Source organism: Anguilla anguilla, chromosome 8 (genome assembly GCF_013347855.1).
Source record: "Anguilla anguilla isolate fAngAng1 chromosome 8, fAngAng1.pri, whole genome shotgun sequence".
NCBI lineage: Eukaryota > Metazoa > Chordata > Actinopteri > Anguilliformes > Anguillidae > Anguilla > Anguilla anguilla.
Window position 1 is genome coordinate 30,926,620 of NC_049208.1, and position 24,570 is coordinate 30,951,189.

Here is a 24,570-nt window from a genome sequence, read left to right on the forward strand (position 1 = left end):
AAAAGAACAGAAATCCACAGATGTTTGCAAAACGTACAGTACAGTAAGGCACTTAGGGAGCGGAGAGAAAAAAAAACACGCTCGGGAAAAATGTTTAGTCAGACATACCAAAGATTTATAAATCTGCCTTGTGCGGGCCATTGATTTGATATACATTTCCTATTGCTAACTAAATGCTATTCCTGCTACCCCCAAGGGATGTGCTGACCCTCCAGTGATACCACAGAATTACCATTATCATTAGCAACAGCGATTTCGCAGTAATGTCTATTCCAGCAGGCCTGTTTTGTGATTTGCCATTAAGCTACAAGGTGTGCAGAGGTTAACGGCCTACACAAGTTCAGATCCAAGGGATTTGGTTGCACTGTACACCTGGTCATAAATCACTATTGAGTCACCGGTCCACCACAAGCTTGCCTGGCCAACTTCAACTTGATGATGGGGAAGAGCTTGTGGTCTGTCTGAAAAGACTAGACAAAATCCTCTGGAAGACCAGGTTAATCATTTAAACAGCAAGCAAAGTCTTAAAGTAACTCAGCCAGTAACATCATGCGTGTGACAAGCTCCGGTATATTTATATTAGGATTAAGTACAGAAATGGAAAGGTCATAACTATATCAGGTGCAAATATTCTCAGTGCAAGTTATAGTGCTGTAGTCACTACAGTCACTACAGAGACAACACCCTGCACACTTTTCTTCAAGCCTAACTGAATTTATGATGGCATCAAAACAAGCTACCGTGCACTTGCACAAGTTCATTCGGGACAAATGAACACTTGTCCTTAATGCCAACCTGATAGTAGTATTGGACCAATAGCTGGGCTTGGTGCCACATACTCACGGTCATGCCAAGCAGTAGATAGCGCAGCCCTCTCTGGAGTTCCATCACTTTTACGAGTTCTCTGCTTCAGAGGGACCCTCCTCCACAAGCATGATGACCATGCCTAATCTCCACACACTATTTCAGCAGTTTAGGAGACCATGCAGATGACCGCCCTTCATAAAACTGGAATCATATCAGACCAAAATCTTAATGTCTTCAGAGAAGAGAGAAGAGGTAGAAAGTGACAGAAAGAATAAAAGTGAGAGAGGGTACAGATGAGGGGTGGAGCAGGGAAGATGGATGGATGGAGAAGGGGTAGAGGGGAGAGAGAGAAAGAGAGAGGGGGGGAGAGAGAGAGAGAGAGAGAGAGCGAGCAGGGGAAGGAGGGGCTGAAGAGGGGCTCACGAAAATTCAGGGAGGGAGGGAGAGGGAGGACAGGACACAAGATTGAGGAGAGATTCTTTAGAGGAGGTATGTCCCCAGCAGGGCTTCAAACCCTATTAAACTGAGCGGTAATTCTGCAGCCCTGTACATGCGTGTAACCTAAATCTGAGTATTTGCCCTGAAACAGTTTAATGTAATGTATCATATTAAAAAAAGATACAGACAATCTAGACCAGCTCACCATCATGAAACGTATCATTATGGTCACAAGGCATATAGCCAACTGGGATGAATCCATATAACACACAGATAAATCAATGACAGCAGATTTAAGCTAAAAAGCACAAGCTCAAACTGAACTAAAACGTGCTCGGGAGATTTATAGTGCAGAATCCAGAAGTTGCAGTGAACAGGACTTTGTTTTTCCCAGGTGTGATTTCAGGAAATCATTTACTTTAGGAGAGAAAAGGGAGCATGCCAAGCCACTGTTGCCTTAAACCACTCTCTCCTCACCAGCCACAGACGGGAGACACGTTTATGTACAGCGAGCAGCTTCACCCCAGCGAAAAAGGACTGCTTCTTGGAGGCATTATCAGTGTGACACTATACTATCGACCAACGAAAACACCTAAAATCCAGCTGCCAGCATCTCTAGAGCGCCCCAGATGACACCAATGACAAACTACAGTGCACTCATCAGTGCGTTATGAAAACGAGCTCGGTCAACTTCACTGAAGATCCGATTATGACAAAAAACAAGAGGAGAGAAGAGCAGGGAGAATGGCAAAGGCTTTGTTCCACCAGGCAGTTGTGCAATTAACTGAATGAACAGAAAGTACAGAACTGCTAATGTACTTGACAGGAAAACACCCCAAGGAGTCAAACATTTTGCATTAATGAGAACCACAAACACAACTACAGTGTACTGTAGATCGTTACTGTAGCTTCTAGCTGTGCTACAGTGCTGAAAAGCTTTTGGCCAAAGATTTTTAAAATGGCTTTTCTATCATGTTATTTGCCAAGGATAAATGTCTAGAGGAAAATGATGTTAGGCCAAAAGCTGCCACCAAACTCCCATAATGCAACTCACGTAAGTATTTATTTATTTTTTTTTTACGAGAGATTAGATTTCTTTACACTAATAAGGAAAATGGAGCAGTGTCTTGATGGCAAAGAGTGAACATCTTACAAAGGGGCACACTCCAGTCAGTAACTCTATCCTCCTCTAATGCAAAAACAGTTTATAACACAGATTTATATGCCAGAACTTTCACCCAGTGTCAGGTTCAAGCAGTGCGTTTCAAACAAGCGGCCCCTCATTAGCCAGCTTTATGTTCTGAGGCGAAGCCGTACAGTTGACCTCCGGCACGTATCGACCCTCTCATGTTCACGTCTGATTACATAAAAAAACTTCTCTGATTAATTGAAACAACTAAAAGAACATCCTATGAGCCAACAAGAACTACGCCAACAAGGCTTCTGCTTCATGGAGCTTCAACAGGAAAAAGAAAACATAGGAGGTTCCATAAATGGAAATGTATCGGGAGTCAGACAGGGGGTTCAGGGAAGCCGCAGGGCAAAGGGTTTTTTTTGGGGGGGAGGGGGGGGTGTTGGGGGTGGGAGGCAGGACTGGTAGCTGTTACATGAAACTTTCAAATTACATGTTCTACTATGTCTGGATGAAATTAATCTTCCTGTATATCGAGTCCAAGAAACAAAATCTCTGATGTACCGCGCCAATGATCTCTGCTTTCCTACAGACGCTGGCTTCCTCCTGTGTGATCCGTTTTTACACTACATACGACCCGGAAAATAAAATTCTAATGTGATTTCTGCTTCGCTTATTTCCATGACAGCACCAAGCATTCTTGACCACTGCCAGACATTCCAGCATATTTCAGGCCACACCTCCCATGCTGGGTCAATATTGTGCTTAAATCTCATGCTCCGATTATTACGGGCAAATTTTCTGTATTGTACAATTACACTGAAAGCGCAATTACAATGGGACCCCCAGAGTCTTTACAAATCAGCCTATGAATCGGTCAAATGTTTACAATGGAAACATGCTGAACATATATCCCAGCTAGAGCTTAATGAGCAAGTCCGTTATTCGTAAACAAATCTAACCCCCCATACACACAAATATCCACATAGACACACATGCATGCAAACACACACACACACACACACACACACACAGGCAGAGAGGCACACGTGCGCACACACACGCATGCGCGCGCATGCATTCACACACACACACATGCACAGGCACAAAGGCACACGTGCACACAGACACACACACACACACACACACACCTCTACCTCCCCTTTCCTCTGCTTGCTTGCCTCCCTCTCTCCCTCCCTCCCTCCCTCCCACACAGACGCCTCTACCCATTGCTGACAGTACCAGTTTTAAACACCGAAGTAAGTGCTCTCAGACTCGGAGACATTTCACTTAATCTTAAACAATGTTGGACTTCATTCACTAAAAAATGAGGTTACCATAGTTACCTCACGGGTTCAAAACACATTTATACCAGAGAAATGAGATAGGCCTTGCACTCAAAATATACTTGATTTGCCAGGGAGAAAGGATAAGGATTATTACCTTTTAAAAACTTCCAACGAAAAGCAGTAAAATTGTGCACGATAAACCATGCTATAACTATATAACAAAAAAGGACAGATGTTTAACTTAAAGTGAAAAGGAATAAAACTGGAATTAATTAAAATATATCCATATTATATCCTAATAAAATATGCTTTATTCCACAAATACATACTCCTTTTGTATTGTATTGGAAAAACATTACAGAATTGACAGCAATGCACATTGCTTAAACACTCTATGTAGATGGTGTGAGCACACTTGCCATGATGGTTAGGTGAATTCCGACTGGACGACTGTTGGAAATTTGGTCCAATCAGATCAGGTGGTCTGTGAGTGGCAGCCCGGTCAACATTGTCCTGCCAAGACAGAAGTACAGAAAAGCCATCAAAATGAGTTAAGCATCCCAATTTCAGTCTAATTGTGTAATTATGATCAAAGTACCCTGTTTGTATTTAAATAATTCTCCATTAAGGTCTTTACAGTAAACCTCAATTATAAGGGTACCAAATATCCAGAACTGAGAGTGAAATTAGAAACAAAACTGAACACAATAATGTCTGCCAGCCAGAAGGCTGGGTCTGACTGGGAGGAGGAGGACAAAGGAACAGCGCTCCACCACTGGGGAAAACTGGATCATTCATTGACAAGAGACTGATGAAGTCTGAGCCTCTCATTTACACTCACACACATGCAAGCACGCCTGCACACACACATACACGCGTGCACACATACGCACACAGGCATGCTCACAGACACACACACACACATGCACAAACACACATGCATGCCCACACATACATACACATGCACACACAGGTGCGCACGCACACCCACACACACATACGCCTACCCACACATACACACGCGCACAAGCATGCTCACAGACACACACACACACACGCCCACACACACGTGCACAAGCACACATGCGTGCACACATACACACACACGCACACATGCACAAACAATGCACGCACGCACGCGCAAATGTGCACACACATGGTCCTCAAAAGACACTGCTTGTTACCCCAGGCGACTCCAAAAGGTCAAAGGCTATGTTTGCCTACTCGCAGGAGGAGAGACGCATGTGTCTGTGTGCTGCAGCAAGACTCTATGCGTGTTTGTTTGCATGTGTGTGCTTGTGTCTGTGTGTGTCTGTGCGTGCGTGCGTGTGCTGCTTACAATATTAAGAAAACAACAAAAGAGGACACAGCAGATTTGGAAATGCAAACAAGCACTGGACGCAGCACAGCGAGTGCGTGCAACCCAGAGCAGGCTGTGCGCTCTTGAACTTATGTCCTTAAAGTCTGCTTTAAGAAATGTAATATATTATTTATTTAAATTCCCGCAGCGAAATATGGACACATCATGCACCCGTGGCTCTCATGCATGAGGAAAGCCAGCCACTCCTGACAGAGCACACTACCTCAAATATCACAAATGACTTTATTTTCCAAAAACCCACACAAGATGTGTGCATCCCTAAACTCAAAAAGACTTGAGGGGCATGCCATGCATTTTCATGACTGTAAGGCAGTGTTCGTAAGGATTTTTCCCACATATTTACTGGGAACATATTAACATCCCCATAGGATGTAAAATATTCAAATTGCTGCTTCATTTTTACCACGATCACATCTGATTAGATGGGAAATGAAAATAAGTACCCACCCTGCTTTTCAGACCCAAAAGCTAATCCAAGTCAAATGCGTCTAGACATGGCCATCACCAGACAGAGCTAAATAACCCAATTACCCGAGTGTGACTGATCCCTTCTGATTTCAGCCCAAACTACGCTGCATGACCCTGCCCTGACCGCTTCTTAAGTTCACTTCAGCTGCGAGGGCAAGCGCAGCAGGCAGATAGACAAACTGTACTCTCTCCCTCCCTCGGTACATTTGTTTTCTCTCCCCCTCTCTCGTTCTGTCTCTCGCACACACGGACGCACGCAGACTGAACTCCTGCGTCTGCGCGGTTACTCCTCTTAGAAACACGCCCCCACGCTTCTATAAAGCGTTATCATTGTCTTAAATTTATGAGCTTTGACCGGGACCCCGTGTTAAAAAAATACTGAAAATTAATTTAAAAAACAGGAGAAATGCAAGACGCCATTAGCAATTCATGGATAAGTGAGTTTTGTGATAGAAAAATTTAACTGGCCGAGATTGGATTTAAGTCATTTGTTATGAATAACTGACACAATTATGGGTGGAGTGTTGAGTGGTGTGTGCATGTGCATCGCTAGCTAAAGGTGGAAGGCACAAAGGCCCCAAAATCTTCCAGGGTAGCACGGCATACTCGAGCCAAAAATCTCAGATGAGTTTAACCAATCAGATTACATCAACCGAATGCAACCAATTCAAAGGAATGCCACCTGACTTCCAGGCAACTGTGGATGTTTATAGTGCTGCGCTCCAGTTAATAAAAAAACAATGCCATAGTCTATTCCAGTTAAAGGAGCTGAGCACTTTCATTTGTTATGTAGCTACTATAATTATTTATATGCTAATTCATCGGTTTCAATAAGAAATGAACGGTTGACAAGAACACTGACCTTCATGTTAAATATAAATGAATGAGAAGTAGCTCATTTTGAGATAAAAAGACTGACTGATAATAAAAGAAGAATGTGACCAATAGCAATGTTATAACTGCTGCAACTGTAAGAGTCCAAATTTCTAAAGTAAAAAGGGCTCATGGGTAGCCAGCTGTGACAACACAGAGGTGTCTCACATCCCTGTGCAGCTCAGCCAGACAGTTTTACTGTAGACAGCCAATGTCTCCCAGACCAGTGTGGTTTGAGGCATGCTTAAGTGCTCTTCAGACAAGTGGGAACAGGGGGTAGGTGGATTCTGTCTAACAGAAACAAGGCCTCAAAGGACTCGATTCATGCTGAAGACCGCTTTGTCTCACCTAGTGATTCTAGATGAAAATCCCTAATCCAGGAGATCAGCAGTGTAGAGGTTATAAAACTGACTGAGGGACCAAAAACGTGTAGGTTCAATCCATAATTGAGATAAATATGAATTATAGCAGCAAACATCCAGCAGTGTCTGTGGGGCAACTGTAATGAATTTACAGTAAGTTTCTATGAATAAGCCGGGTAACATAATGAATCAGAGATGAATCAGAGATAAAATTATATGAAAACTAAATCTGTGAGGCTGGGAGACAAGGCCATTTAAATAACAAAAGTAATGAATAATAAAAATAAAACTACTATTATTATTGTTGTTGCTGTTGTTCTTATTATTATTACTACAATATCACCATGGCAATAGCCCAGACTAAGTCAGACTGCATGAGATATATTTTCTTCAGTGATTAGTGAGAATCTAACCTTTCACCTTGGAGAGGACACTAGGGATCTACAGATGTGCATGTCACTGCGAGCGTGCCTGATCTGCCTAAAAATGCTCCCAACCCCACCATCTGTTCAACTTCAGTCACTGGCCAACACAAACATAAAACAAATATTGGAACAGTCCGCTGTGTTAGTTCAGACACGCTTTTCACAACTCTTTCCACGAAGTTTTCTCATGACTTGCTAATTGGGCAGAAATCCTGCCTTAAGTGTGCAAATAAAAAATGAATAACAATAAAAACTTTTTTTTAAAAACAGACAAAAGGAAAACGAAAGAGGGAAATGCTGAAATCTCTTTTAACGCGTTTGTTTCGAGACTAAACGGGCGATTCGTTTCGGCGAGAAAGGATTATTCCGCAACCTTTTCAAACACAGCCTATAAAAAAAATTCTAAAAACCAAAGCTGTCTGTTTAAATGCAACGACCAATTTGTCAATCCCCCGGATCTTTAAACGCTTTCTAATTTAAAGCGGTTCTAACCGAAGACTGGAGAAGAAAAAAACTATATAAAACCACATTTTCAATTTCCAGCTTCCAGGAAATCCAAGAACACAGAGCCCGATCTTCCAGGAACTGAGCGCCGCAAGAGATCCCCGGGCTCGGCTCACCCTGAAAACATCTATAAAACTCGAGACGGAAATTTACAACTCTGAGAACGCTGATAGGTTTCAGGGACGGGAGGGGGGACCTGATGGATATTGCAGTGCGAAGGCAGCCACAGTCCTAATGGCAAAGCCACATTTCGGGAGCGCAGCGGCGTGCAGAGCATGACTGCAGCAGGCCTACCCCCTCTGCCAAAAATGTTATCGCCGCGCATTCAAGGAAAGCCTGAAAGCATTCAAGGAATCGAAAGACCAGCAGACCGCGCTCGTGCTTTTAGGCTGATAAAACTGCGCTGCACAAATTATTTGAAAAGAAATTTACGGAAAGAACGCAATATACCTGGTTGTTGTCAGTGGCAATATCAAAACGAGAGGACATGTTTCAAATAGCCACTCTTTTTTGGCGCCTCCGCCAGTGGCTAGAGAGGCACTTTCTGTAAACGCGAATGCGAAACTTTCAGCTATTATAGGAAACTATATCTAGTTTGACCACTCGTATAATTTCGACCAGAATTGATGTGTTCCCAAGTATGATTTACTTGCTAACAGACATGCGAGAACAGCCACAAATTATAATTAAACATTTTATCTGCTGGCAATAAGGTAGGTAGTTAATACCTACTTAAGATACTGGCCACTTGTGGAAGAATTTTTTTTTTTTTTTTAAGTACCTTTCATTATGAAGCCCCCCACACGTGGCCTGTGAAAGGACAGCTACTATAGCCTACTTTAAGGACTAAATCTGAATAAATTCATATATAAAGAGATACTGGATATTGAGGCGGGCGTTTATGTAGAAAAAAAGCAGTATGATGGACAAATGTAAATATTCGATTGATTGTGTTTTAGCAACTAGCCACACCACCGTCAAGCAATTTTTACTATCGTTTCAGCAAATTACTACAATGAGCAGGGGAAAACAATTTCCCCATAAATATTAAATATTAGCCATGCTCAAATTGAAAATGTATTTCTTTCAAACAAGACAGCAACCATAAATGCTTTAAAGATAATATAAATTAGCTCTCCAAACCTGCATGGTAGTTGAAATTTGTGTCGTGGGGCATCAGTGAGCACAGGCACACAAAGCCTTTGTAAAACTTTCTGTTAAACTTCAAACAGGACAGATCAGATGGAAAAACCAATCAGATCTTAATGGATGACTTTGCTGGCAGGGGGCTATGCAAATGAATTCAAACAGACCATAAAACAAAAAGATCAGAAACAATATAAAGTCCCCAGTGACATTTATTGAAAAGCAAATATTTTCATATTCGAAAGGGGATGCGAACCAGTAAACCATATATTCTGGTGGCCTAACAAGTTGATCAGGCTATATCTGACTATATCCAAGAGTGCAGCAGGACATTATTGCCTCTTCATCCTACCAGAGAAGGGCAGGTTACATCATCCAGGATTCCTCAGTACACTAATGCATAGGCACCAGCGCCCCCTAGCAATCTGCCAGGTTCCTACAGGATACCAGTTTTTTTTACATTAACTTGTTTTTTCAGTGAGATGCATTCCTCTCCTTAGATTTGTGCAAAGGTTGCTTTAAGTCACTGGCTCATGGAGCTTTTGGAGAGAACAACACACCTGGTGCTGGTGATGACAAGGGACCACTGGGGGGGCTGGGGGACTATCCAGTCTATAGCCCGGGTGACCAAGTGATCATGAGGCCTGAGAGGAGTGGACTGTCCCAAACCAACAAGCCGTCCTCGACCTGACCCATAAAAGCACAAGCTACTTCCCGTGAAGAAAAAGTCACAAGGCTACGCAAATTCAGCGCTTTTTAATTTACAAAGTCGCACTGAATGAGTCACCGCACGCTGAAGTATTTCACGACTAGAGACGAAATGCTGTAAACCCTCAGACTGCCAATGCCACCCCCACCCCCAGCCTTCTCCCTCACCCTTTAGGGGAGAAAGGTTACAGCTGGAGGAACACAAAGCCCCAACCACCGATTTACCCAGCAGGGGATGCCTTACCCTGCACTTGTGTGTGCACCAATTGGCCATCAGACTGAAAGGCGAATACAGTAAAGAAAGCTGAGCAACACATTAAAGTTCAGCATAAATTCAAGAAAGGAAACTTGCGGAACAAAGAGTAAAATATGAGAAACAGATGATTCAAAATACATAGAGAAAAAGGGATAAAATAAGGCAAGAGGGAACCTTTACTTCCACAGAGGTCAATTTCAACCATCCATTCAAGACAGTGGTTGGTGAGCTTCCCCTGGAGTGCAGAGCAAAGCTCCAGTTCCCCAGCTCCAAGAATGGTTTGGAAATCTGCCCAAAGTCCCATAACATTCTCCCAGAGTTATATAACAGCGTAAAGAGGTCACTTTTGCTCCTTATTTATGCACACAAAAGTTGCATAAGGAAAATCAGCCAGAGAATATAAGGGCTAAAATGAGACAATACGCACAACTTCACAATCTCGTGTTTATTTTCCACTTAATTCTAAAATATTAGGCTTGGTCAGATGACGGGCCTATTTTATATAACAGGAATAGGGGCAACTTCCTTTTTTCGCCTGGGCCACAACACTGTTGGGAGAGCCCTAAATCCACAGGACGGTCGTACAAAACTGTGTGAACAAACAACAAAAACAAAAACTGTAGCAATATGAGCTGGTTAATCCTTTCAGGAGGGGCACATATTAAAAGGCTTGTGTGTGGAGTTCAACTGCATGAAATCTGATGTGCTCAACTCGAAGGCATGTTCATCCCAGGAAGTGACTGGCGAGGCATAGTTCCTTGGACTTTTCATTCGTGCCTTCATGCCAAAATCTGCCGGCCATGATAAGTCATGTGCATTCAAACACAAAAGAGGTGTCTCTTAGGAACCTAGTTCCACTCAATAATGTAGATGAATAACTTTCCTATAGTCACTTTTCAAAGCTGACAGTTATTGGTCTCTTTTGTGCAAACTTTTTTCCTTTCTTTTACACTGCACCTTTTTTCATTTTCGTCAATGTAATTCATTTTGTTTTACACTTTCTCTCCACATCGACTATCTGGAGAATATATCTAAAAATTGTGAAGCAGAAACTGTACAAAGCACCCACCGAAATGGTGACTAGTGAAAAATTAAGCAATTGAGCACAATCATTGTGCCAGAATGCTAGGTTTGGAAGATGTATGGGTAGTAGAGTTAAGTGGAGTATATGTCAATTTCAAAGAATACTTAATCCTCTTAAACCATGTATGTCAAAAACAGCTTGTTAACAGAAGAGAAGACATGTTTGTTTAATGTTATTTTTTACACATGCACACGAGCACGCGCACACACACACATTGATTTAAAAGCACACACGAGAAGCACATATTGCATGCGTACATATTGAATATGCAATTTGCATTTGTGTTCGTTTTCAATAATTTCACAAATGTTTATTTGGCATATGATGGTATAATTGTCAAATCAATAAATCAGTAGTTTCAGTGATTTCATAACCACAGCAATACAGTGACCCCAGACAGCATGCAGCAATTTTAAATTCACATTTGAACACAAAATCACGTAACACTTCTCCACAGAAACAACATTTAAATAGTTATCAAAATATTTATAAACATAAAAACATAGAAAACTTATCACTTGGATATGATTAGAGTTAAGGAACATTCTGTAAGTTTACAAAATATTACACTGCAAAGTGGATGAGGTTTATTCAAACAGAAAATACTTTCCCATCTAGGCAAGTTTGAAAAGAGTGTTGCTCTATTTTTTGTTTATTTTTTTTAAACAACTTGCATAGTGACCTAATGTATTCCACTTGAATCACACAATTTCCCTAGTTTTATTTATTCCATACACACACAGACACACACAAGCACGCATGCGCACACACACACGCAACGCAACCACATACACAGAATGAAAAGCACAATATGCATATTAATGCTCATTCTTGAGATTTTTTGGTATGCAGTGAATGCCCAAGCTCTTGAATGTCTGAACTCAATGACACGGGGGCCTGAGGGTAAAATTAGCATGGCCCTTCACTTTACATGACAACACTCACACACGTAGGACATGCGAACTCACACAGGAACCGTTCGCATTTACACAACCGTGTGTGACAAAAAGGATTTTTTGGTTACATGAGAAATTCCACATCCCCCAGTTTTCCTCTGTTGTAATCTTTATGAAATGTGAATTTACCTTGAGGGCAAAAGCCGTTTTCTCATGCTCCACTTTGTATTGAGAATGCCAGATATTCTTGCCATCAGGACAGTTCTCTTTGCTATGAAAACTTACTACAGATGGCTAGCACTTTATGTTAGGATACTAGCTTAATGGATGCTCCAACGAACCAATTTTCTGTGCAGAGCTGATCCTAGTTGCAATTAATGAAAATTCTTATGAATATTAATGCATCATTCATCTGCTCAAGTTCTGAATTTGATTAACTACCCAAGAAATGATAAGCACACAAATATGCACAATCCACATTTGGAACACGTGTGAGATCTATCAGATGATGAATATGAGTGCTGAAGAAATAGGAAACAAACTGTAAAACAGGTGGAGTGGAGCATCTTTCTGAAATCTTCAGAATTCAGAGCCCAAAACGTCCCAAGCCCCTCTGATTAATAACATGTCAGACTTCACTCACATCCTCTAACACGCATGCATGTGCACCCACCGCAAGCATGCTTCCACTGTGATCCTTTACATTTCTTTGATCCCTGGCAGTTGACTAAAAAAATGAGTTTGGCGAGGCCTGGAGGACAGTTTGTGCGGTGATGCATTTACTGCAGAAACAGGTTTCGCACTGTGAATACGTAGAAAAGCTTCCTTTCTACCGATAATCTCCCCATCAACAAGCCAACGCTCTCTAATTTCACAGCTCTTTTCAGCTTTCGCAAACCCTGCACGCTTATTAACAAATACAGACTCAAAAGGCTGAACTCAGTGACCTTTCGCTGGTTATCAAGTGCACGTCACCACAATGCTGTGGAGCTGAGGAGTAAGACGCATTACATTTGGCAGAGTTTACTGGACAGTGAGTGAACATTTAGAATAGGCATAAACAGCTACATCCAAGGTAAACAAACTGACAAGAACAGCACACAACGACAAGTTTGGTGCTTGTATTGGTTTGCCGGAGAAATCTGTTAAGTATGCCAGTACCTTACTATAAACATCACTGCTTTCACCACCTAAGTGTTCCTGCACTGACTTAAAGCATAGCATGTAGTTCAATGTGAGTTGCAATATCAGTTTGTTACAGAAAAAAACAAGTTCCAGAAAGCATTTCCTTTGGATTTTGTGTGTTTGGGGAGAAGCATAATGTTGGCATGCATGCAAACACATGCAAATATGCACACACACACACACTCATACAAATACACACCTTGAGGGAAAAAATAGTCCACTCAATGTAAATACTAATGTTAATGTTAGCATTCTGAACACTAAGAGAAGGCTTGCACATTACTTTCACTATCACTACAAAACAAACACAACAAAAAAAGAATTGAAAAAATTAGGCTAACAGAGAGAGAGTTCCGTAGCTATGGGAAATGTGCAGCTTTTTCTAAAATACTTTTACTAATTACTACTCAGGGAGATAGCTAGTAGCTTGGTGTTGATTTACTAGAATACAGTTCAACTTGTGGGCTACATACACTTGCCTATGTCAGATGTGTATTCTGCACTTTATTTTCGAATGCTCCCAAAGTATAGCTACCTAATTGCGTGCACCCAGCCACCCACTGAAAAACTTCAGTAAAGTTTGCAGCTATCTACAGACAATACAAATAGGCCTACATGTACACAAAAATAAAGGGGATAATAAATGAAAAGACTTAAAAGCTCTTTAATTACCTGGTAATTTGGGTGGTGAAGAAAATAATCCGGACATCCGGCTAAAGCCATTTTATCCCTTTATAAACTCTCTCTCTCTCGGGTATCACATTCACTTTTGATTGGTGTAACAAGAACCTGTGAAGAGAACGAATCGACACATTAACATGAAAAATGCTCGCTAAACACCTCGCTCTTATTTCAAACCCGGAATTGAGGCTGATGTCGGGCAGTTAGCTAGTAATAACAACAGCCATGATAAAGCCATTTGATTGGTCCAAATCCAAGAGTCAATGATAGCACAGTGAAGCCTCACTTTCCCCATCATAAATCTAGATGCAGACAGTTGCACAAGTTAGCAAACAGGAGTTTCACAGACAGCCTACACCTCTGAGGACCAGAGAAGCATGTCAGAGGGCTTATAGCCCCCACTGAACACGGTGGTGCACTTCACACTCCTATAAATCACTGTATCCAGAGACAAAGGGGAATTTCGCGAGTGCTGGACCTGATCAGAGGAAAATCCAGAGGATCCAGTCTTGACCATAAAGCATCTGGGTACTAGTGATGGATATTCACACAGTATTGCATCCTGTTGGCAGACTGGGTGGGTGCCTGGGTGCCACCGACGACCCTTGATTTAGGATAATTTTTTTCCTTTTTTTGTGTTAGTGTAATATATTTAGTTAAATATTTGTTGATTTACTTTTGTCAATCCAAACTGTAGGTTTAAAGTGGCTGCTCTGTTTTTGTTTATTCATTTGAAGCTGGGTGTGTATATCTGTGTGTATGTAGGTCTGTGTGGAATATCAAAATGTCTCCAATATCCCACCTGTGCAACCTCCTGTGTGTGTTTTATAGCCAAAGCAGTTGTATGGTTAACATTAAATTGTATACACAATTTAATAATGCTAGCTTGCCCAAAGAACCCTAGACAATGTTCAGAACTTGCACCTGATAAATACAGGGGTGAAAAATATAGCTGTGACGTACACATGCTTAGCTATGCACAGGGCCGTCGCTAGTGGGGTGAAAGATTCTAGGTGCCCACAGCTTGGGGGGGGGCCCACAGTTCAAAAAATGATTCAATTTGTTGTATTAAAAGGGGGCCCCAAATTCCTAGCTACACCCCTAGCCATGCGTGTACAAAAGTTAATACACAAGACATAAATTTATGCCCAAACAACATCCCCAGGAGGCACAAAACTGCCCAGACTTCCCAACTGGTATGCTTCAAGGATTGCCAAGGTCTGTACTGCTACTGTAAGACAAGTTGTCAAATCTGCCACAGTAAATCATTTCTTGGTTGCTTAAAATAGGAGCCAGCTAACTCGAGGTTTTCTTAGAGTATCGTCTTATCTCGAGATGAGATCGAGTTCGAGAACATGGCCATAAGTTACGGTTTCAGCACTTACATCTGACACATGTTCACCAAAAGTGCTGGAGTGTCTGCTAGTTGACTGAAGTCAAAAAATCTAACACCATGTTTAGGCACCATGCAGCTACCGGCAGCTAGATCTTCAGCCAACAAATTTAGCTGGCAGGACTTTGTCAGCTATCCTACTAGTGCACTGTAGCAAAAATAACCAAAAGTTGGCTGGACATCTTTGGGTTTGTTAAAGTCAAGGACATAGCGTTCCATTCAATCAGAGGCAAGTCTGAATTTTACTGCAATTTAAACCACAAAGATTTAAGATTTTAGAGAGAGCATTCCAGATTTCTCTCCGGTTCCAGCAGAAAGTGAGAATCTGAATCGTACAGTCTTCGGTAAATAATTTTAACAAATTGAAAATGTGTTCTGTGCCATGTCAAAAGGCATGTGAACATATAGGCAACATTGGGCAGCTTAAAGCTTGATTGCAAACTGGGGGGTGGGGGGGGGGGGGGAACCGATCACAGACTGCGGGAGAGGGGCTCAAGGAGGAAAGAAAGAGTACCAGTGCGCATACAGAAGATGGAATTCATTACAATCAAATATTTAGACCGGACATTTATACTGCCCGGTTGGGACCACAAACCAGACCTGTACAAATAATCTGAAAACCGGACATTCCAGCGCAAGACTGGACATCTGGCAACCCCACCTATATGGCCAAAGTGGAAATGGACATTAAGAAATTGCCCCCTGCATTGCTTGTTTTTCAGCACCCTCACTGCAAGGCAGAACTGAAAACAGCTCAGACAAAGTGCTAAAAGCCATCTCTAAGCCCTGAATTATTTAACAATGATTTGTGAAGCTTAGCGTTTTTAATCTCCCTTCCCAATTTAGACATAAAACAAGGACTGTATGAGGAGAGTGCTTAACCTTCAAACTGTGAGTGCTAATAATGGCTCAGTCATGAATTTTGCCAAAACAATATGCCTTCCTTTTGGATCGGTAAGCAAACTGAAAGGACTCAATAGTAATGAGCCCTGTGTGTGTGTGTGTGTGTGGAGGGGGGGCACAGACCGTGATTTCGACGTGGGTGTTCGAACATGTTTTTCTGTTATGTACTGCTCTGAATACAGTGAGAACTCATTTGCTGGGCTCCACAGATCCAGCGAACTATGATGGAGATCTCCTCTCACAGGAACCCACTTTAGGAGCGCCTGGCCTTGCTTTCCTCGAACTTTTTTTCCTCAAACTTCCCATATTTCATTAGAAACACTTTGTTCTCAAATGCTCCTATGGTAAACGATAGGCCATTAAATGTGACCTCCCTCATCTGGACTAACTGACAGTTTTTGGTGGTTACATACATGAGTGGAGATTTATACATGCACACACACACACACACACACACACATATATATATATAATATAATATATACACACACATACACAGCTCCATAATGTTTGGGACAAAGCCATATTTTTTATCGATTTGGCTCAGTACGCCATAATTTTAGTTGTGTAATCAAACTTTTCATATGTGGTTAAAGTGCAGATTCTTTGTGGTATTTTGATACATTTTGATTTCCCCATGAAGAAATAATGGCACTTTTTATACTCCCCATTTCAGACTGCCATAATCATTGGGACAAATGGCTTCACAGGTGTTTCTGAATAGTCAGGTGTGTTTAATTGCTTTTTTACTTCAAGTATAAGAGAGCTTTCAGTTCTAGTCTTCATTATAGGCTTTTGATTGCCTTTGGAGTCTGTTACTGGTGTTTGTCAGACAAGGACAGAAAGTCAAGGAAGCCAAGATGAGGCTATGAAATAAGAAAAGAAAACAGTCAGAGACACAGGCCAAACCTTAGGTTTACCAAAATCAACTGCTGGAACATAATTAAGATGAAAAACAACACAGGTCAGCTCAGTAATCGAAAACGGCCTGGCAGCCCAAGGAAGACCTCTACAGTTCATGAACAAGGAATTCTCACCATAATGAAGAAAAGCCCCCAAACATCTGTCCTACTCATTCTGCTGCTGCTATCAGAAGTTACATGATCAATGAAGACAAGTGAGACAGTTAATGTAGCAGCCATACATGCCAAAACAGATGAGTGGGGTGATTTGGATCTTAGCCAGTTCCTTTTGGTCTCCAAACTCCAAACAGTTAAATTTGGTAGGCTTAGGTTTGGCCCATTTCATATTTCTTAGCCTCATAATGGCTTCCTTGGCTTTCACTGGCACAACACTGGTCCTTATGTTGACAAACGCCAATAACAGACTCAAAATGCAATCAACAGCTGAGAATCAAGATTAGACACTTAAGCTCACTTATACCTGCACTAAAGAAGCAAATTAACATGCCCAGCTAATCAGAAACACCTGTGAAGCCATGTGACCCAAACCTTATTGTGTCCTGAAATGGGGGGCTATGTATAAAAGTGCTGTTATTTCTAAAGCTGAAAATCTGTACTTTAACCACATGTGCATTGTTTGATTGCAAATCTAAAATTGTGAGTAGAGCCAAATCAAGAAGAAATATGTCTTTGTCCCAAATATTATAGACATATACATATACACAACATTTTAATTTACTCAAATGAATAACACTTCTTGAAACTAATGTTATGCTTCACAGATTACAACGAACAACAACACATTTGAAAACAGAAGCATGGTTAAGTAAAACAGGAAGGTAAGTCAAAGCTTGTATATGGCCCCTTAGCTGAAACTTTTTTGGGTTCCCCTGACATAGCCTAAAAACAAAACAGATCCTGCAAACATTTCTTGGATATATGTCTGTGGGCGGGCACAAGATTGGCTGGCAGAGACGATGTGGAACCATGTGGAACACCGCTGGGTTTCTGAAAGGTGAGACTGAATAGTCCAGCCAAACAGCCAGCTTTCATTAGAATACTTATCACTGTGAGGCCACGCAGAACAAAGAGTGTGAAACAGTGGAACACTTGACCTCTTGACCCATTGTGCTAAAAACCTAGGCAGTGCCCACAGAGACCGTTAAGGCCTCTACGCATCAACCCAATGGCCCTGGACAAGCCAGGATTGCCGATTCTTGGGGGCCATCATTCTTTACGGTACAAGGCACACTGGATTGACGTTCTTTCCTGTATCCGCTCCGAGCCTGCACGGGGAGAACAAAACAAACATTCCCGAATGCACAGAAGCAGCTTTTGTTGCCCTCATATTTAGAATCCATGATAAATAACAGGTTGCGGTTCAAATTCAATAATCTATCAACTGTACTGGGCACCCAAAAAATAGATACAGTGCTTTGAAAAGGCATTTGCCCCCCCGGCAAATTTCTTGTTTTTTGCCATATTTTGAACCAAAATCATATTTGAACATTATATAAGTCCTTGTACAAACAAAAGGTGATATGATATAGCAAATAACACAAAAGGTAATAACTTTTACATTAACTACTCAACATCAGACACTTAAAAGTCCTGCAGGAAAAAGGTCTGCCTAACTTCAACAGCTGGTAAAATCTAGTCTCGTTGCCTGGGAGAAATTCAGGACCTCTTACAGTACTGTTTCAATTTCTGCACATATCAGGCCCTTTAAATGTGTCTTTATAGACTTTTAACAGTGCAACACATTCTAATGCAAAATACTCTACCGGTATTACGTGGTCTCCCATGTAAAACAGTGATTTTTTCTATCGACCATTTAGAGACATTCATGCTTTTTACATTACATTACATTATAGGCATGTAGCAGACGCTCTTATCCAGAGCGACTTTTTACATTGCATTTTACTGAAGCAATGCAGGTTAAGTACTTTGCTCAAGGGTACAACGGCACTGGCCTACCCAGGAATCGAACCTACGACCTTTCGGTTACAAGCCTAGTTCTAAATGAACATTAGATGAGAACAACGGGAGACTGTTCTGTCCAGGGACAGCATCACAGGCCGTCAGCAGCTGTAGATAGGCTCACGGACTGAAGAAACAGCCAGTGAGCAAGTCACAAGCACTCAATTTGTGATAACCAGTCCGACCCAAGCGAGGGCGGCCTGAAGAGACCAGCTAGGCAGGGTGTAAATCACCGAAACCTTAGCCAGGGCACTCCGGGTTGACCTGTTCTCAGCTGCACTCCATCGTCGCGGGTGTGCACCTTAGCTAATAGCAACGGCAGCAGCCAGTCAGTCACGCACTGACTCCGTCTGAAGTGGCAAACAGGCAATTTGTGCCGGATCCAGTAAAGCAAGGGATCAACTGGAAAGCCAACTGCGAGCCAGGCCTAATCGCCCAATCAGTGCCCGACCTCACTAATGCTCTTCTGGCCGAAAGGAAACAAATCCCTGCAGCAATGCTCCAACATCTAGTATAAAGCTTTCCTAGAAGAGTGGAGAATGTTAAAGCAGCACAGGGTGGATCAACTCCATATTAGTGCCAATAATTGTGGATGAGATGTTGGATGTCAGGTGTCCACATACATTTGACCATGTTTCATGTCTTAGCCTAGACTACTTGATTTTGTTAGCTTATCATGAGAAGAGCAAAGTTACGTCCAGGAATACCACTGCTTCTGTTGCTAGTACCGTAGGCTAATGTTCAGTGTTCGGTACATGTTGTTTGAAGTACAGTAGGCATATACAGAGCTGTCTAAAATCTGTGCTGATACCCCTTGATGGACTGAGCTGATCAATTTATTTTCCTGTCGTTTTTTGGAAAATGCAAACATTGCACTTAAAACATAGTTTTTTTGTGATTAATGGAATGAAGGTCCAGGTCCTGAAGCATCAAAGCAGCCAAAAGCATAACCATCTATCCACTGTGCTTCATATTGTGAAGGGGTACTTTAGCAGTGGGGTTCATCCATGCTGATTTTCCTACTGCATTTAATGGAAGAATTAGCTGGGACCACACTGGGCTACATCCATCCAGGACCTGCTGGGCATAGCACATCTTTCAGAGTTAACCTTCTTGGTTTAATGCAGTATCTTTGTCATGGCACATCTGCGGATATTTCCAAACAATATCCAGTAAAAATGTAAATCACTTCTTTTCCATTACAATGGCAGATCATTAAAGGAAATATATTCTAGTCAATGCAGATGTATAGCTATAATAACCATTCTTATTTTTATAATAAGCAAAACCTGCAACGTTAACAAAATAATGCAGTTTTCACACTTTAACTTATGGCAGAAAAACCAATAAAGCACAAGAAAGCAGGACCCATTTCACCATTTCTAAATTTTCCATAAAAAAATCAATGATCGTGCACAATGCCACAGATGGCAAGCTGTTTCCCCAGCCACGGCCTCATAAATCTCTGCAGTCAGGGCGCAGAATCGAAGCACGCCAAAATCTTTACACGCACAGGGGAGAGAGGCCTTTCAGAATCCCATCATTTTCTTAAAAAACGACGTGCTCACTTAACACTGCGGGGAAACTCGAGAACCCTCGCCCTCCCTCCGCCCCCCTCCCCAGGCCGGACTGGCACACCTGTCGGAGCCGCGGAGAGCGCGGGTATAAAAAGGCGGTGATGGCGCGGCGCGAGCGGAGCGCGGAGCGTTTTAGCCGCTAACAGCGCGTGAGTGGCTGGAGGCCGAGCGCAGAGCCCCGCCCCGCGCGACTGCGTAATGCCCCCGGTATAGCCTGCCGCGGGATTTGGTGTCAGCGAAGGGCTTAAAGTTAATAGCATAATGGGGGTGCTGCGGGAAATCTGATCGGGTGACAAGCCTCGTCACAAAGAAGCGTCTGGAAGGCACGGAGGCCTCGCGTGTTGGCATCCCCGTCATGCCGCGCTGTCCGTCGGTTCAGCTCTGGGGAGACGGGGGTGTGCCGTCCTGTGCCGTACGTGCTGACCGGGTGCTGGTGACAGAAGCGGTGTGAGCTCCTGTTCAGAACAGAGAGAGGTCCCCAGAGCAGACGGACACAGGCCTGCTCACAGAGGGAAAAAACAGATGTACGTGCAGCCTCTCTTCCATGGGCAAAGGCTCTCTACAGCAAACACTGTACTGTTGTTTTTACCTGAAACTGAACTGAGGTCAGGCATTTTTTTTTGCCACAGCAAGAGAGATACACACTGACTGCTTAAACAGAGTGTGGCCTCAAACTCAAACACAGGCAGGCTAAGCAGAATGCCGAGTCACTGATTAAGGACCTGACTTTCAAGCCAAGTTAGTGGATCATAAAAACACTGAGCGAGACAGCTATCACAGGCCCGTTTAAACAGATCAAAGAAGCACCAAGTAATATTACACAAACCAAAGCAGTGGAACATAGCATCACTGAAAAATATATCTATCATAAGCTAACAAAGTAGATCACAGAATCACTGAGTAACTATTGAAGGCTAACCAAGTGGCTTAGCTATTCTTAGCAAGGGTCTCCTCTTTGATGCAATCACCCCACACCCTAGAAATAAACTTTTCCCCGAAGGAATTTGTCTATAGTCCAAAAAACAAAGACTTCCTCTCAAGATGTGTAGACCTGTGTACATTCAGGAGTCACTTAACTCAATCCTCACTAATGCTTTTAAATTCAGGCACTGTATTAATATAGATTCACAGTAAAAACTGACTACAATCAGAAAATTTTAAATAAAAAAATAGGAAGGCACTCTTTCATACAATAGTTCAAATCAACTTCGAGTGCATGTAATCACATATTTCATAATCACAGACATCTTTGAAAAATTCTTCACTGCTGATTAATGCGTTGAATATTTTCCGTTATGCATTTGATCACAAAGCATGTCACATTTCCTGGTATTTTCCAGGAATTAGAGCTAATCTACAAACCAATTAAAACAGGAAGGTTGGGGGGTTTGATTGTGAAACATGGCTGAACCTGCCCAGAGCGTTATTCCACACAGCCGTGGAGCCCAATCCCTGCTGGCCGTCTCCCTGGCTCACACACTAACCCCTGGACTTCACACTACACCAACACACAGCCTCCTGAGAGCCATAAATCTCCCTCCCTTCCTAATTGGGCTGCCCTTGAAAATAGCTGCAGGTTATTTATAGTTCTGCTGGTCAACTATCAAAACAGCAACCTTGAACGGCGCAGTTCGGCACAAGTCATGTATCGCGGCCAATAAGTTTTTTTTTTGGGGGGGGGGGGTGGGGTGTGGTGGTAACTCGAACATTCCCTTCTGGGGCCGGGGGGTGGGGGGGTGGGGGGGGGGGGTACTTGTCCTAGAGTGATGAAAATTAGCGTTCAAGAAGTACGGTATGTTTTCCTACGTGCAGTTCCACAGGAGCAGCTTAAATCCCTACTAAAGATAGGTCAGAAAAAATAGACTCTAAATAGACTCCGTCAGCGGCAGTTTGAGCACGGTCAAGAACTCTCTGGGTGCCGGTGCTGTTAGTTTAAGCTGACCACCGTGCGACTGTGTGACCTAACCAGCTCCGCAGGTTCACTCACAATTCCAAAACAGTCTGTCAGGGTGGAGGAGAAAACCTTCAAGAGTTCAAGTGTTGTAAAGGTCCGAAATAAGGGGGGGGGGGGGGGGGGAGCGAGCGTGTCTTAGCAGCCCAATTTAGAAATGCCTGCCGGGGGGGCACTTTTGCTTTCAAAACGTTTGAGGTCAATTTGCAGAGTCTCCGGCTGAACAAGTCCAGTCAGGTCAGATGAATTCACCTTTCACACCCTTGTCACACTGGAATGGGCTGCAGCATGCTTTCTGTCGGGTTACTACACGGGTCAGGCAAGCAGGCCAGCATCGGCTGGAGCGGGACGTGTTTAGACATGGTACGTACGAAATTAGCCATGTTTTAAGGACATGTGTCAAAGTGACTATTCTGACCGGAGCACACCCACACTAGAATATTATGTCAAGCAAGGCTTGTGCCGGTAGTGATTTTTTCAGTTTGAAAATTGTTTTTCTTTTTTTTTTTTTTTTTTACCACAATAAACGTAAAACTAATCTACTCATTTAATGAAGCCCCAAAAGTTCCAACATGAAAATGTGCATTTGTTTAGTTCTATATCCTTCCTAATGTTATGTACAATATTCAGGCAATGTCACATTCTGCCATTCTGAATAAGACATTTGGTGAATACTGGTTGCCATGGCTATAGCTGCTGCCTGGATATACAAGCTAATGTCAAGGAACCATTACTTTACAAGTTGCTTTTGTACAGCCGACACCTTCATGCAGGCTGATTTTTATTCCAACTATTATCTTATCCTCCAGGTGTCCTATTTTCATGGCCATATTTTTATAGGATCGAGTTGAAGACGTGGCCCCCTGCTCAAGGGTGGAAAGCAGCTTTCTGTACAGCGCTGCCAACTGATTGATCACCATCAGTCTAGAGTCAGCCTTTTAGTAGGTCCAAGTTTTCATTAAAATGACCCCAATGCGTATGCATTCTTGGAGACATCCATGTGTATACGTGGTTTATACTCGTGTTTTCTGTTGATCCAGTGAAACATAGGCTATTCATTAAGCAAAGACTATCACTGGTTCTGTAATCTTTATACATGGCTACTTTGGTTAATAATAGGTGAATTATGAACAAAGTGTCTTGGATAGCTTTCATAACAGTGGGGAAGGGTACATCATCTGTTCGCTGATGAGTCTGTTCAGCTCGTTAAGGTGGGTTAGAACAGGGCATGGAGAATGCGATCAATCCTTACCGTCCCGTTCGACCAAAACTCAACCACAATTTAGCGGCGTATAACCACGCTCCTCCCCACAAACTGGCTGCCTTCACGGTCCCTGATCCTTCTGGAAGCGTCCCCGTTGTTTTAAGACCAGCAGCAAACATTTCAGACGTGCTTCCTCCAACAACGCGCTCCTCCAGAGCAGGGCCTAGAAATTTCCGCCTAGCCTCGTTTTCCTCTGAGGACAGCGCACAAGTCCGATCAGCAAAGGGCCTTCGGTTCACTCCAAAGTCAGCTGGAGCTAGCGCCCACAGGATCAGGTTGTGAGTTCTGTCTGGTCATAATGTCTGTCATAATAACGCGGGCATAATGACATGTCAGCAATAGTCTGCCTCCGTGGCACGAGAACGACTAGTGCTGACCTGGAGCATGTGATAGGTAATCTATTCTCGTTACTGAATATCTGGAGGAGCAAAATTTCCCCTTGACACGGAGTGTGAAGCCAAATAATATAATTTTACATACACAAGCTTGGTTGTGCCATAAAGGGACAGAGTGAGCTTTGGTTTGGTCAAGCGGTCTTTTGGTTCTGAGCCATGAACCAAAGCCATTTTTGCACTTTCTGTAAGTCGCATTTTAAGCACTAAATCTACTTGGCGCTTCACCAAGAAGCTTAGCTTTACAAGGTATTCAGTATCCGCCATCTTCTATGTTTTCTTGTGTCAAACCATTTTTACCAGCAAAATGACTCCACTGTAGTCGTCGCACCACAGAAAGGGCCGTGTGCAGCCTCCCGGATCGGCTGTAGTTCGATGCCCTGGAGGCCTGCGGGACAAAATGCAAAGTCGGCCCTGGAATGCTGCCCTGCGTGGAAAATATTTGCTAGCATCGGCCAAAAACATGAATGTGCTCTTCGTCCAGCTGTGGAGCCCCGAGAGGTCGACCAGACTCAGGCTGGGGGTGGGGGTGGGGGTGGGGGGAGGGGCAGAGCTCCGGGTGGATCGTGCCCA

The 24,570-nt window shown here is 42.8% G+C and overlaps 1 protein-coding gene across 4 annotated transcripts in view; it reads right to left on the reverse strand.

The window, feature by feature from the left end:
• Positions 1-24,570, reverse strand: part of LOC118233866 (growth factor receptor-bound protein 10-like) — a 77,402-nt gene that overhangs the window by 45,894 nt on the left and 6,938 nt on the right. Inside the window, exons 2-3 of one of the 4 annotated variants that reach the window (XM_035429914.1) lie at positions 13,627-13,743; positions 4,086-4,179 (exon numbers count right to left, since the gene is read on the reverse strand). In XM_035429914.1, coding sequence (XP_035285805.1) covers positions 4,086-4,179; positions 13,627-13,677 — 145 coding nt within the window. In that variant the 5' untranslated portion in view covers positions 13,678-13,743. Of the gene's footprint in view, positions 1-4,085; positions 4,180-8,129; positions 8,187-8,822; positions 8,842-13,626; positions 13,744-24,570 lie in introns of those variants that run through there. The other 3 variants (XM_035429916.1, XM_035429915.1, XM_035429918.1) reach the window with 3 other exon arrangements.